Source organism: Bicyclus anynana, chromosome 22, assembly GCF_947172395.1.
Source record: "Bicyclus anynana chromosome 22, ilBicAnyn1.1, whole genome shotgun sequence".
NCBI lineage: Eukaryota > Metazoa > Arthropoda > Insecta > Lepidoptera > Nymphalidae > Bicyclus > Bicyclus anynana.
This window is the reverse complement of record NC_069104.1, coordinates 11,972,113-11,987,256: the sequence shown is the minus strand read 5'-3', so window position 1 is coordinate 11,987,256 and position 15,144 is coordinate 11,972,113. Positions and strand designations below refer to the sequence as shown.

At 35.4% G+C, this 15,144-nt stretch overlaps 2 protein-coding genes and 1 non-coding gene across 3 annotated transcripts in view; 2 read left to right on the top strand and 1 right to left on the bottom strand.

Moving 5' to 3' along the window:
• LOC112057716 (uncharacterized) overlaps nt 1-15,144 on the top strand; it is a 241,449-nt gene that overhangs the window by 180,201 nt on the left and 46,104 nt on the right. The gene's annotated exons all lie outside the window — the stretch shown is intronic.
• Trnas-cga (transfer RNA serine (anticodon CGA)) lies at nt 2,480-2,561 on the top strand. Its single transcript has one exon. It is a non-coding gene; the product is annotated as a tRNA-Ser (tRNA).
• LOC112057713 (chromatin target of PRMT1 protein) lies at nt 4,432-14,962 on the bottom strand. The gene is made up of 5 exons (XM_024098233.2): nt 14,527-14,962; nt 12,544-12,698; nt 11,709-11,807; nt 10,798-10,934; nt 4,432-9,738 (listed from the first exon to the last, which is right to left on the bottom strand). Exons 1-5 carry the CDS (start codon nt 14,740-14,742, stop codon nt 9,599-9,601), a joined length of 747 nt encoding a protein of 248 aa, XP_023954001.2. The 5' UTR covers nt 14,743-14,962; the 3' UTR covers nt 4,432-9,598.

Genomic DNA, 15,144 nt, shown 5'->3' with positions numbered 1-15,144 from the left:
AATATAAACACTATTAAAAATTTATAAAAAAATAACCTTGCCGGACATTTGAGTGCCCAAGCAACCGGTGGTCAGGGCTCCAGAGTGAGGAACCCTCCCACAATACGCGCCGTCTAAAGAATCACTGCCTTCTGTATCCGACTCTTGATCCAACAATTAAGTGAAAGCTTATCATTATCATTATCAGTCTATTTTAACGGCTCTCTACAGGGTCCTTTAAGAGAGAGAGAATGAAATATAAACCCGTCACACTCGTACCAATGGGCCCAATGTAGGCCTCATATCAATTGTGAGGCACTGCCAGAGTGCTCAATGGGAAAGGGAGACTTGACTGATACTATACAGCTAAATCGTGATTCACTGTCTAGGAAAGTGTACAAGTGTGTTTGCGTAACGCTGAGTAATCTGAACTCCTCGAAATGATATTACTTTCATCTCCTGATACATTGACCGGTGACCTTTGTAACACTGACTAACGATATATCTACTTATTTGCTACAATAAGGTATAATCGTTCGTCGTCTTTTATAGTATTAGTCGACGCCTCGCGGTTTCACCCGCGTAAAAATACGGCAATGAAATTCCCTATGAGACTCACAAATAACGTAGCTTTCTAGTGGTAAAAGAATTTTCAATATCGGTTCGGTTGGTCCAGACATTACCCCTACAATACTATAAACTTTACCTCTATATAATATCAGTATAGACTAACAAATATCAATGATTTATCGAAAGTTTGTATATATGGATGTTTGTTTGGATGTTTGTTACTCTTTAACGCTACTACTGAAGCGATCTGGCTGAACTTTGGAATGGAAATAGATTAATCCAGAAAAAATACATGGTTCCCGTGGGATTTAGGAAACTGAATTTCCCGCAGACGAAGTCGCGGGCCTCCGCTAGTACGTAAAAAAATGTAGTTCTGGTTACGTTATAATCAAACGAGAAATTTATGTTATTTATGTCATTTAGGTACCCCATTACTTAATCTCTTTATTAAAAAATCGAAGTATTCATCTTTATTCAGCACATTCAGCGTCATACTTATTAACATGTTAAACGTGCTATGAAAAATTGAAAATTAAATCTTGAAACTTAATATTAACATCCTTAAAATTTACGATAATATGTATTTTCATGCATTAATGTACTGCAATTGACATCAAAATGAAGTATAATCCCAAAAACCAGGTGAATGTTTTAATATCATAGGAAAATAAAAATAAAGAACGACTTCGCCTTCGACATTACGATTTCGACGTTTATTTTCCATACATTAGACATCAACGCGCGCACACGTTAGTTCCTTTTTACACTGTTTTCATCTTAACATGTAACTAAAACTAGCAAACGTCCTGCGGCTTCATCTGCATAGTTCTCGTGCCCGTAAGTTTACGGGGATAAAATACAGCGTATTTGACACTCACAAACAACGTGCCCTTCAAAGAATTTTTAAAATCGGTTCAGTACATCCAGAGATAACCTCCTACAATATCACAAACTTTACCTCTTTGTAATATTGGTATATATTATGTGATACACCCAAAAAATCATTTTCAATTTGGCATTATTTTTTATGAAAATTCAACTCGCAAATCAATTCAAAATCTGCGCAGTTTTCAATTTAAAAAAATATTTTTTTTAACAATGCCCTGCGTCATCCTGCTTTAAAGGTTGGTTGTATATAAAATAAAATACTAAAACCTCGAGCCGATTTTCGAAGAATATAAATAAAGAAAGATAATTAATAAATCCAATGGTATCCTTTAAATATTTTCAGGGAGCATATTAGTTATCGGACGCACCGCAAGTCTCAAAGATGGCTTGGAAGGAAAACCGACTCCCACGAATATCACACAGACAAAGTTTGAGTTTGATGAATAGTATGATCATGAATAAATATTTTGTTCTTGGGCCCAAGGACAATAATCCTTGAATCAGAGGCGAGTTTGTGAAATATATAATACTGAGGTGTTTTTTTGTCGAGGAAATGAAAACATGAAATCTCAAGTTCCCATTATAATCGCCAGGTTACATTTCCCTAAGGATAGTGAGCTGGGAGCGAAAATAAGGAATGAGTATATAAGAGGAAGTCTGAAGGTGGCGCCATTGACAGAAAAATTGAGGAGTAGAAGGTTAGCTTGGTATGGACATGTAATGCGTAGAGAGGAAAGTCATATTACTAGAAAAATTTTGAATGTGCAAGTGGAAGGTCATAAGAGGAGAGGAAGGCCAAAGAAGAGATGGTTGGATTGTGTGAAAGAGGACATGTGTGTAAAAGGAGTGGATAATGAGTTGACGAGTAATAGAGACGAATGGAAAAGATTGACATATTTTTCCGACCCTACTTAAGTGGGATAAGGGTAAGGAGATGATGATGAGTGAGCTTGGAGCGACCGCTTCATTTGGCCTAGGGTAGGGCTGGCCTACCAGTATGTCACTTGTTAAGAGGATTAAAATATTGAAACCTAGACCAGAAGCAGTCGTGGCCGAGTGGTTAAGGCGTCTGACTCGAAATCAGATTCCCTCTGGGAGCGTAGGTTCGAATCCTACCGGCTGCGGAATTTTTTTTATTAAATTTAATACATAATATGGAAATTGACTGTATTTGAATGGTTTTTTTTAAAAGAATATTTTCCATATCTTGTAAATATGACCAATATTTATATAAAAAAACTGTCTTAAAAGTGGGTACGACTATAGTCTAGCGAGTGGGAATAGAACCTACGATATCTCGGTGTTGAGTCTTCACCTACGATATCTCGGTGTTGAGTCCTCACCTTACCTTGATCTACACCCCTTTCAGTTTCTACACGACATCGTACCGGAACGCTAAATCGTTTGGCGGTACGTCTTTGCCGGTAGGGTGGTAACTAGCCACGGCCGAAGTCTACCACCAGCCAAACTTACATTCAGGACATCTGTATTTTCCGTCAACTAGTAGTAATAGTACGAAAAAAAGGAAATGACAAATAAAATAAAGAACTGAACTTTTATTGAAAACATCAAACTTTATTTTTTACAACTCACTGACCTCTTATAAGAGGTAAATGTTACAACTAAATGATTTATATACAATGCTAGGTTTATATAGAAATAAACTGAATTCACATAATAGACGGATGCAACTTTTAAGACCTCTCCGAAAAGAGCTGAGGAGCTTAGACTAATTACATAAGGATCTGTCTCGCTAGACCAATATTTATATAAAAAAACTGTCTTAAAAGTGGGTACGACTATAGTCTAGCGAGTGGGAATAGAACCTACGATATCTCGGTGTTGAGTCCGTTGAGATATTGAGACTTCAACTCTATATTCCTCACCTTACCTTATCAGCCGATAGACGTTCACTGCTGGACATGGCCCCTTGCATGGACCTCCAAGCACGGTCTCGAGCCGCCAGCATGCAGCGCAACACTGCGCTTTCCGGTGCGGGGTCGCCATTCCAGCACCTTGGGACTCCAACGGCTCTTCGATGTGGCCTGCCCATTGTCACTTCAGCTTCGCGACTCGCAACTATATATTTTACGAATCGACTAGTGTTACATTAATGTTCGTCTTTCTAACATATTATGAACGAGTCATACATTATTTTTTTTTTGTGTTATAATTTTATCTGCAATCAGTTTTACAACTTTAATCAGATGTGATGTGAGGCTGTTGGCAGTTGGTGATTCCAGCAAACCATCTACTCCTAATTATTATTATCATTTTATATATATTTTTGTTAACCCAGAAGGTCTTTTAGGCGCCGCTTTTAAAGTATGTCATTTCTTTTTAGGCGTTTCGTGTAGGATCTTGTTTTAAGTGCAACAGCTAGATCATTAGGGTGCCTCTATATTCTATCCTCATATCTGGTTTTGTATTTTTGGAATACATTAATTTATAGAACTTTATCAATTTCATATACATGAGATTGATAAAGCCTGGACCGATATTTTATCATCTTTAATTTGTTGGGTTCCCGAATAGAACTGTTGTTAAATATTCAGAAAATTTCTAGTAAAAGGATAATTTTTTCTCATTGTTGGATTAGGAACTGTTTGTATGGCTAACAGGCGGAGGGAAGTGTAGGGTGTATTCATATTTCCTAGCAAAATAATTATGCTGCGAAGTCTTTCTGTTATAGATGATGCTACTTTTTTTTATTCTCTACTAGTTAGCACTTGACTACAATTTCACCAATACTCTATGGTAAGTGATGACGCAATCTAAGACAGAAGCCTGATGATCTGCACCCCTTTCGGTTTCTACACGACATCGTACCGGAACGCTAAATCGTTTGGCGGTACGTCTTTGCCGGTAGGGTGGGAACTAGCCACGGCCGAATTCTACCACCAGCCAAACTTCGTTCAGGCCTTCTGGTTTTTCCGTCAACTAGTAGTAATAGTACGAAAAAAAGGAAATGTTAAATAAAATAAAGAACTGAACTTATTGAAAACATCAAACTTTATTTTTTACAACTCACTGACCTCTTGTAAGAGGTAAATGTTACAACTAAATGATTTATATACAATGCTAGGTTTATATAGAAATAAACTGAATTAAAGTACAGTCGAATGCAACCTTTATGACCTCTCAGAAGAGCTGCGGACCTCAGACTAATTACATAAGGAGCTGTCTTGCTAGACGTTACTGTTCTGTCAAAGTATATGATCAATGATCTAATGCGATTATAAACTTTCTCTATAGTACCGATGTGTCATAGTTGTTATCGTGTTCGTCTGTTAAAGAGCTCCGTAAAAATATCTTATTGTGTAGTTGAATGATGTAAAAAACGGTCAACAACTTCTTATTTAGTACAAGATATTTATATATGCCAAATCTAAGCAAGCACACAAGCAAGAGCAGTGATAGCTCAGTGGATATTACCTCCATCTCCGATTCCGGAGGGTGTGGGATTGAATCCGGTCCGGGGCATGCACCTCCAACTTTTCAGTTGTGTGCATTTTAAGAAATTAAATATCACGTGTCTCAAACGGTGAAGGAAAACATCGTGAGGTAACCTGCATACCAGAGAATTTTCTTAATTCTTTGCGTGTGTAAAGTTTGCCAATCCGCATTGGGCCAGCGTGGTGGACTGAGGCCTTACTCCTCTCATTCTTAGAGGAGACTCGAGGTCAGCAGTGAGCCGAATATGGATTGCTAACGAATCTAAGCACGTTTTCCTCAAAGAATGACAGATAATTTTGTTAGTGAATTTGGGTGTGATACTAGTCCTTGTGTAATTAGTCTGAGGCCCTGCCCCCCTTACGTTACCGCGGATACCTAAAATGTTGTACTGTCCAGCTCACGCACGATGTTCGGAAATGTCATAAAGATTGCTTCCTACTAAACAAAATAATTTAAAAAAATATTTCTTTGTTAGGTAAGTATGTTGTCTGTGTTCCTACTTTAATTAGTAGAGAATATTGAGCATTATTTTTTTTCACATACAGAAATCGTACTGATAATTAGTTGTAAGAATGTACCATAGACTATGAGACATACTAGTAGGTTACATAGATAATAGACAAACCAACCTTTGTTTTTATACAATTTGTTTATACAGGGTGCTGGGGAGTATTTCCCATAACTTCAAGATGTTGACGAATCCACTTATAATAGCCGAAATGCATAACTAACATTTTTTTAACTACAAATATATACTTTTTATGTTTTCACTGACAGTTATTCAAATAATTCCGACTATCCATGTAACACACGCCTTCATCTATCTTTGCATTTAATAAGTTTTAAGTTTGGCTACGTCATAATTATAGGGATGCGTTTATAGGACTTTAATCACATTTTAAGATATATTTACAAATGAAATATTATTTACACCGAAAACATTAATTTTAGAACAAATTACAAGTACCTTGAACATTTTTAAATAATTTTTCGGTAAAGAATATAACCCTAGAGTTATGGGTAATACTCCCGAGCACCCTGTATATTTTTTAGTTAATAGTTATCAACTACCTAATAATTGATTATTATTTTATATTATTAACTTTGGGCGGTACAAATCTCGAGAAGTCTAAAAACTAAATTTAAGAAAACTAAATTACAAATAGTGAGGCACTTGCAGTTTTCGTTAATACAGACAAAATATTTTAGTTTCTTCATAACTATTTACGATTTATTATTTGACAACAAAAACGTGTTATAAAAGTAAATCTAAGCACTCATTCGCACGAGAGCTTTTTTGACGGACGTTAAAAAAGCGTTCAAATACAACAATGCATTATGTACACACTACAGCGTTTTTAGCGCTGATAGTCTAGTGGATATGACCACTGCCTCCGATTCCGGAGGTTTTGGGTTCGAATCCGATCCAGTGCATGCACATCCAACTGTCCGCATTGGGCCAGCGTGGTGGTCTATATTGGCCTAACTCCTCTCATTGTGAGAGGAGACTCGAGCTCAGCAGTGAGCCGAATATGGATTGATAACGACAGCGTTTTTAAACAATGCTTTTTTTCGAGCAGTGTTGCATTTTAAATTTTGGTCGTTGGAAATAGACCTTCAATTAACTTGATACTGTATATGAACGATTTTTTGACGTCCGTTAAAAAAACTCTCGTGCGAATGAGGGCTAACACTTTGTTAAATTCTCTGTGCTGTGCACTGGTGTGAACATAATGCCGTCATTTATATTTATTTATACTTCAAAATGAATACAACTTGTATTCAGTGGCGAGCACTTCATACATGCATTAAAGTACTGCAAACCGCAAGAGTTTTCTTCTTAGTGCTTATTAAATACAGATTTTTCCAGTTTACCTAATTTTATTACTAGTGCATACCCTGATCGACAACCTTATGCACGCCACTGCTTGTATTTTACAAGAGATAGACGGGAAAACGATTATCGAAACCGCTAACGTAAAGACGTCAAATATAAATAGGTACAGAATTAGTTGCAATGTCCTAACAAAATTCGCATACATTTCGCAATAGGGATGATGACAGTTTTTTAAATTGTATATAAATTAACTGTATGCTAATAGTAAAGCAATTTTGTAAAAGTAACAGGGTATCTGCGATCATTACTTTCGGAGCTACAGGGATTTAAAGGGTTAATCGATAAAAAATGCTCCATACCAAATGGTACGAAGGAATGTCGTCATTGCTGAGAGAGATCGTTTTTGTATGGACGTTCAAACAAAATTACAAATATCTTTGTTATTTGTGCGTTTATGTCTATAGTTCATATATTGAAAAATGTCACATTTAATGTAGTTTAGTTGGAAGCTTAAACTGTATGAATTTTCATCAAATTGATAAAAGATTTTTAATAGATTTTGAAATTTTATAATCTTATTTATTTTGCAAATATCCAGACAATCTCGGTTTTTTATATAATATTGACTTTCATTTCCCTGAATATTTCATAAAAATCAACATATTGACACGTTGTCATCATCCCTATTGCCGGACTCTATCGCGAGAAAACTACAAAGCGCGAAAAATATGCGATTTTTTCTCATAACCGCGAATATTAACATACTTTAATTAATTAATAATTATATATTACAAACAGAAAAACTTATCTTACCCTCTATTAGAGATAATAAACTGCAATGTTGTCAATTTTGTTATATATTTTATTGAAAAATAAATGCTTGATTGATATGGTTTTTCGAACTTAACTACTAATAAACATTCATCTTATGACTTTTTTTTTCATTCTTTACAAGTTAGCCCTTGACTACATTCTCACCTAATGGTAAGTGATGATGAAGTCTTAGATGGAAGCGGGCTAACTTGTTAGGAGGAAGAAGAAAATCCACACCCCTTTCGATTTCTACACGGCATCGTACCGGAACGCTAAATCGCTTGGCGGTACGTCTGTGATGGTAGGGTGGTAACTAGCCACGGCCGAAGCCTCCCACCAGCCAGACTTGGACCAATTAAGAAAATCTCAATCTGCCCAGCTGGGGATCGAACCCAGGACCTCCGTCTTGTATATCCACCGCGCATACCACTGCGCCACGGAGGCCGTCACAACGTATAGTGTAGTAGTGTGACTCATAGTGTAGAAAATAACCTTTAATACAAGACGAATAAGGTTCATTTTACTTCAAAACAGAATGTACGTACAACCAAATTGACAACAATGACGTAGTAATATTTAATCATCACTCAATCAGCTTTAGACCTAAACGACTGGTGCCTAGAGACAAAAGCAAAAAAAAAAAATATTGTCTTTGTCATAATATTCACAATAACTATATTTATTATTAATTATTTTTAAAGCTTAGTGGTGTGCATACTGAGCATTATTTTAATAAGAATATCATGGTTTTTTTTATTTACAATAAACAAGAAAATATAATTTTACCTCGTCAATCTCCAAAAAAAAGTGGATGCACAATCAGCGACCAAAAAACGTCCCCACTCAATGAGTGCCAATCACAACTTCTTGGCATTCAATTCAAGTAGTCGCTATTGCAAATTCAACCTTAAACTCAATCCTCAAGGTTGAATTTGCTCTGAATTTGGGATTTTATTGAATATTGCACTACATTTAAAGGCCTTTAGGTATAATTTTCTTTACCAATAATTCTAAAACTATCAAAGCAAAATTGGCCAGTTTTCAAGTGAAATTTTCTACATGATTGTGCTTCTTTTTATTATAAGAGGTCAATGTTTTACCTTAATAAAACTAAAAGTTGAATTATATATGATGAATGATATACTTTGTTATAAAATAACAACAAATTTTTAATATCCCATACAACTCAAAAAGAAAATATCGGAACGTTTAAAGGATCATTTTGTCTTGTCTTGACCTTTAAATCAGGGACTGTTGGAGGTCCATATTGAAATTAAACCCATAAATAGTTAGTCCCTTGAAGTTATGGAGAAAAACCAAGTCAAATTAAAAAAAAAATACCGCCGTATTTGCCGCAAAAAACATATTTCAACATTCTTTAATCATGAAATTATAATTACCATAAAGCTGTGAAAATTAAACTTATAAGTCATGTTGATAAAAAAAGATACATTCTTTTATGCAGCACAAAACTTACATTTCAAGGAAATCAAAAGTTACAAAAATTTACATGTAAACATAAAATAAAAAGATATGCCTGTATATGTCGATTAAAAGGAAAAAAATCAAAATTCTTGTGAAGCTGTAAAAAAATCGAACTTTTAAGTCGACTAAAATAAAATACAGCCACAAAAAAAGGTATATCTGGATACATTTCAGGGAATTTTAGGCTACTTTCCGTTAACCTAGAAGTATCAAATACTATCTCATATTACAAGTATAGGGAAAAATCAGAAAAAATATACATAGTGATTAAATAATAAAAAAATATCATCTTTATTTAAAGTACCCACGGAATCCCAAAAAATATCAATAACCCCTTCACATAAATCTATCACACTAGTGAGTATGCACACCAAAAAGCACGAATGTCCGGCCGCTCAGAAATAGCGTTTCTAACAGGTCATGATAGAATGGGACAAACATATTCGATTGCCTCATTTTTTGTCTCATCACTACAAACACAAACAGTTGACATAACCTTGTAGGCCAGTTCGAAGGTGCATCGACCTATCAGAAACAATCTCTGAGCGTCTCGACTTTGGTTAAACTTAATTACTCCATTTCCATGGTGTTCTTCATGTACTCATCCAACTCTCTGTCCAGGGCTGTCTTGGTGCTCGCCATGTACTGGTCCAGCTGGAGGTCCAACTCTTCCTTGGTCACCAACGGCTTATTTGGAGTGGTGGCACCCCCTGTATTAAATAGAGTATCGTAAATAGGCTAGTTGACACTTTTTTTAAATGGTCTTAAATAGTTCACTATCGTTCTAGACTAGACTAGACTAGACTGAATTTTTTTTTTTCATATTTTTGTGAGACGTTTACATAAAAATTTTTGAAAGGAAGAAAGAAAATAAGTTTATTCATTTTTAAGTGTCACAAACATTTCATATTATTACATGAAAATTTTATTATTCATCCAAAACGCCTGTCGGCTATTACAGTCTATATTTCAACTGTTTCATGACGTCACTATAATAAATTACAAGTGGAGCGTTTGACAAAAAAAATTAGTAAACAATTTAGTTCGACGTTTAGTACATCAAGTGTGTTAGTGACGTCACAAAATGGACGACAGCGTTTTTGACGTTTGAAAAATTTTAAAAATATTGTGATGTTTAAATTAAGTTTTTTATGAAATCCTTAACTTTTATTAATTTATATCGATATATTTCGGACCCTTATTCCATGTACTACACGAAATTATTATTGTCTAGATTAAATTTGATATGAGCCAGGGTTTCTCAAACTTTCGGCTCCACGAACCCCTGTTAAAATTTCCAAGTGACAGCGAACCCCTTACTAACTAAATTAATTTGACTGTTTAAGAAAATAAGGTTTTTATTTGAATAAAAGGTAGCACATAAAGTACCAAAAGAAATGTTTGTTGTAATATTAATGTTATGGGTGTGCTTGTTTCTGGATGGATTCAATGTTAGGAGTAATTTTGGACAATTTTAACCTTAATTCTGACATGGTATCAGTTATCAAGCCACCATTACGTAAATCCTGTCGCGAACCCCCTGCCGTCAAATGGCGAGGGGTTCGCGTACCCCAGTTTGAGAAACCCTGATCTAAGCTAATAAAGAGGAAAGATATGTTTGTTTATTTGTTACTACTGATTGAATATTTAGAGAAAAAAAATAAACCAAGCCAAGCAAAACCGGGCGCAAACAAGAAACTAACATAAAATATGTATACAAACAACTAAATAAAATAAATATGTATGTACATAGTAAATTAGTTACTCACCTCTTCCCGTATTGCCTTGCCCGCGGCCGCGCCCTCGACCGCGCCCATTTTGCCCACGGGTCATCTGTCGCCCACGAGATTGACCACGTCCTTGCCCACGCATCTTGCCCACGATTTGTTGTTTACCGCCGCGTGCTCTGCGAATATATTCGAATTTCAAGGTTATGAAATAAAGGATATTTCATATTCTCTATGGAATAGCGTGAGGGATTATACAGGGTGTCCCGTAATTTATACCAAAATTATAAAGCTGAAGAGTTTGTTTGTTTGAACGCGCTAATCTCAGGAAGTACTGATCCGATTTGAAAAATTCTTTAACTGTTAGATAGCCCATTTATCAAGGAAGGCTATATATATATATATATATATATATATATATATATATATATATATATATATATATATATATATACATATTATCCCTGTATTCCTACGGGAACGGGAACCACCCAAGTTAAAACGCGCGGCGTCCGCTAGTACTTCATAATAATGAAAAATGTTACAATGAATAAAGGGTATCTACAATCATTACTTTTGGAGTCATTCAAGAATTCAAAAGGGTCACTTTTGCGGCTACAGGGATTCAAAAGGGTCACTTTTGCGGCTACATGGATTCAAAAGGGTCACTTTTTGGCTGGTGGAAGGCGTCGGCCGTGGCTAGTAACCACCCTACCGACAAAGACGTACCGCCAAGCGATTTAGCGTTCCGGTACGATGTCGTGTAGAAACCGAAAGGGGTGTGGATTTTCATCCTCCTCCTAACAAGTTAGCCCGCTTCCATCTTAGACTGCATCATCACTTACCATCAGGTGTGATTGTAGTCAAAGGCTAAAAATGTAAAGAATGAAAAAAAAAATTTAGTAATGAGTGCGGAAAAGGCTAAGGAATGAATAAGAAGAGACATAATGTACCTCATGCGACCTCTCATGAGGCCCATGCGTCCACCACGTCGCCGGAAGCCGCGTCCTCGCCACGTGCCCTGCGACAAGTTGCCGAATGACGCTGACCGGCTGTAGAAAACAATTACTTATCATTCCCGTGGGTTCCCCGTTTTAGACAACTCCAGGGTTCCGTGAAATTATTTCCACATTTTTTCCACAAAAAAAGGAGGAGGTTCACAATTAAACGCGTATGTTATTTTTTTGTTTGTTATTTCATAACTTTGTCATTTACTAACCAATTTTGAAAACACTTTTTTTGTTTGAAAGTGTATATCCACTGTCAGATTGGTCCTATTTCATTTTCATGAAAGTCTGTTTCGTAATTTTATTTTACAATCAAAATAACTGAATAGATAAATAACTGATAGAGGTATGAATATGTCTGAAGTCTGATCCATTTTTATGTACAAAAGATATGATATATTTTTTTTCAAAAGTGGTATGATGTTCAAGAATCCTTTTTTGTTTGTTTGTTTGCTCGAACACACTTATCTAATGACTTTAATGAGATTGATCCTATTTGAAAAAATCTTTCCTTCCTTCTATTTGAAAAAATCCTTTTAATGTTAGATTTATTGAGAAAGGCTATAGGTTATAATTATCTTCATATTCCTATAGGAATGGCAACCAAGCAAGTAATACCACAGTGTCAGTTATTATAAAAGCAATAACAATGAACTTAAAAGGAATACTATCACAAGGATTGTAGGCCTCCATTTTTAGTCTGTATTGGCAACATAGAACCATAGAACTCTACACTGTATGAGCCAACAGGTGAAAAAGAAAGTTAGAGTAAAATTCTCACCTCAAGTTGCCATTAGACTGTCTCCAGCTGTCCCTAGACTGGACACTCCGCATACTCATATTGCTGAAACTCCTAGACCTGCGCAGTCCGGGCAGACTGCTCTCACTGCCAAAGCGTCTTAGCGCTGGGATGCCCAGCCGTTGTCTTACTGCATCCTATAATAATAAAAATAAAATATAAATAAAGTATAAAATATACCAATATAATAAAGAGGTAAAGTTTGTGGTGTTGTAGAGGGTAAACTTTGGATCTATTGATCTAATTTTGAAAATTCTTTTACCACTAGAAAGCTACATCATTGGTGACATAGGCTATATTTTATCCCAATATTCTCAATGGGAATTGAAAGTATGCTGGTGAAACTGTGGTTAGCCTAATTATAGATACTAATACTATGAACAGGAAAGATTTGTTTGTTTGCATTGAATAGGCTCCAAAACTACTGAACTCACTGTTGGCAAGATATTTTATGAATGATATTTTATACTAAAATGTGGAATGCCCTTCCAGCATCAGTGTTTCCTATACTAATAGCATTAACAACTGAGTCTTAGGGCCATAAATCATTTCTCTATATCTATCTCGCTTGCACTTATGGGTCTTATGGAGCCGTCTAGTGAAGGGTGTAACAATGAAAGACATATTATCGATAAGTAAAGTTTATTATCGTATCTTGTTCACAAAATTAAAAAAATTAACAATATTTGATTTAATATAATACATATTTCATATTATATAATTATTAACTAAATAAAATTAATCTTCATCTGAGTCTTCATCATCAGAATCTTCGTCTTCTGCCAAATTTATTATATATTAGTATCCATAGTGCGCAACGAGTAACACATGAATGTATTTATTTAATTGCAGTAAACACATTTATAGCAAAAAAAATACGCAATGCAATTACATTAGAAACCGACCAATCAGAATCGTCCAAATCATTATTGACTCATCATTAGCACGTGCGCAGGTAGCCGTTTATCGATAATTAGGGTGCGCAGGTAGGCGCGCTGCACATTCCTATCTTTTTTGACTTTTATGACCGGACGACTCAGATGATAATGCGCATACTATAGAAGATATAATTTGAGCACCATCAAAGCAAGAGTGTATAGGCATTTTCTAGGACTTGCGTCATCTTGGACCTCATCATTGTTTTCCATTAAGGTGCTGATAGACAAGAGCATTCACTTGTATTGAACATTTGTGCAAATGTTACATCACAAAAAAATATGAGCATTCTATCAAGCATTCTGGAGACCATTCTAGCGAGCAGATTTGCTTGAAATGGAAACATCGAATAGTTATTCACTAGAATTATCAAGATGTTTTTAGCAATATTTGGCTTTATGATTGGCTCGGCTCATTGTTCAGTTTGACTAATTTAAAAACAGCAAATACTCAATGTTCTGTTACAAGTGAATGCTCAAGTCTATCAGCACCTTTAGGGATGATTGCAAGGCAATAATATACAACATAAAACAAAAAACTATCCATTTCTGATTTGGCGAACTTGTGATGACATATGGTTACAATATTAGATGATAACAAGGGTAAGACTGTTTCGTGTTCTCTCTGAAACATGAAATGTAAGTAATACCACCAACTAATCAACAATAAAAAAGCAGTCAAATTACTTACTTCATAAAAAACATTTTAACTTATGAAGAGATAAAAAGTAATTTTGTAGACCTATTACACTAAAGCCTTACTCAATGTACACTGTTTACAACCAAACAAATTAAAAATGAGGGTATAAATCACTCCAAGTCATTTCATACCTAATAGTAATTGTAATGAACTTGTTCTTAAATTAATGAAAATAAATTTGATTATTAAGCTTAGAACAATATAGTTAGTACAAATTGAATAACATTTTACAGAAAAAAAGACTTAACGACATGCATTTTGCTATCTTCATTTCTTATTCGTTTGTTGGTAAACAGTGTTCATTTTAGTTTATTATAAAGAGAATCTTACCCTCTTGGACTGCTGTCCTAACCGTTGAGCAATCTGGTCGATGAGATTTCGACTGTTTATCTGTTGTCCGAATGAGAACAGGCCGGTCGACCTCCTCCGCTGCCTCGGCACCCTAGCAGCTTGTGCTTGCCGTAACGGCGCGGTTGCCAACAACGTGAACCGCTCATTGAGACTGATTTTTGTTGCCTGCAGACCATGCAGCTTCTCTATAACCATGGTTCCTCACAAATACCGCGGTAACTTACAATTCGCGAGATACGAATACAACAACGATGATTTATACTTTTATACGAACATCAAAAAGTGTTGATCATAACGATAATAGAGTTTTCACCTATTTATTGAAAGTAAATAGCGTAATCAAACGAAAATAGTATTTATTTTTGACAATGCCGCTCGTGTTTCGCAAAAGAAAAGAAACCACAGATAGAAACAGAAGTGGAAGTCAGAAAGAAATTAATATACGCTTCAAAACAAGGAACATTTGCTTCAAAAATTCAATTTCTTAATCACAGATAAAAAATAAAATATGACATCTGTCAGTCAGTTGTCATTAGCCACACTTCCTTGAAATTGTGTCCCTGTACTGCGATTTGTGTAAAACGAAACGTAAATATT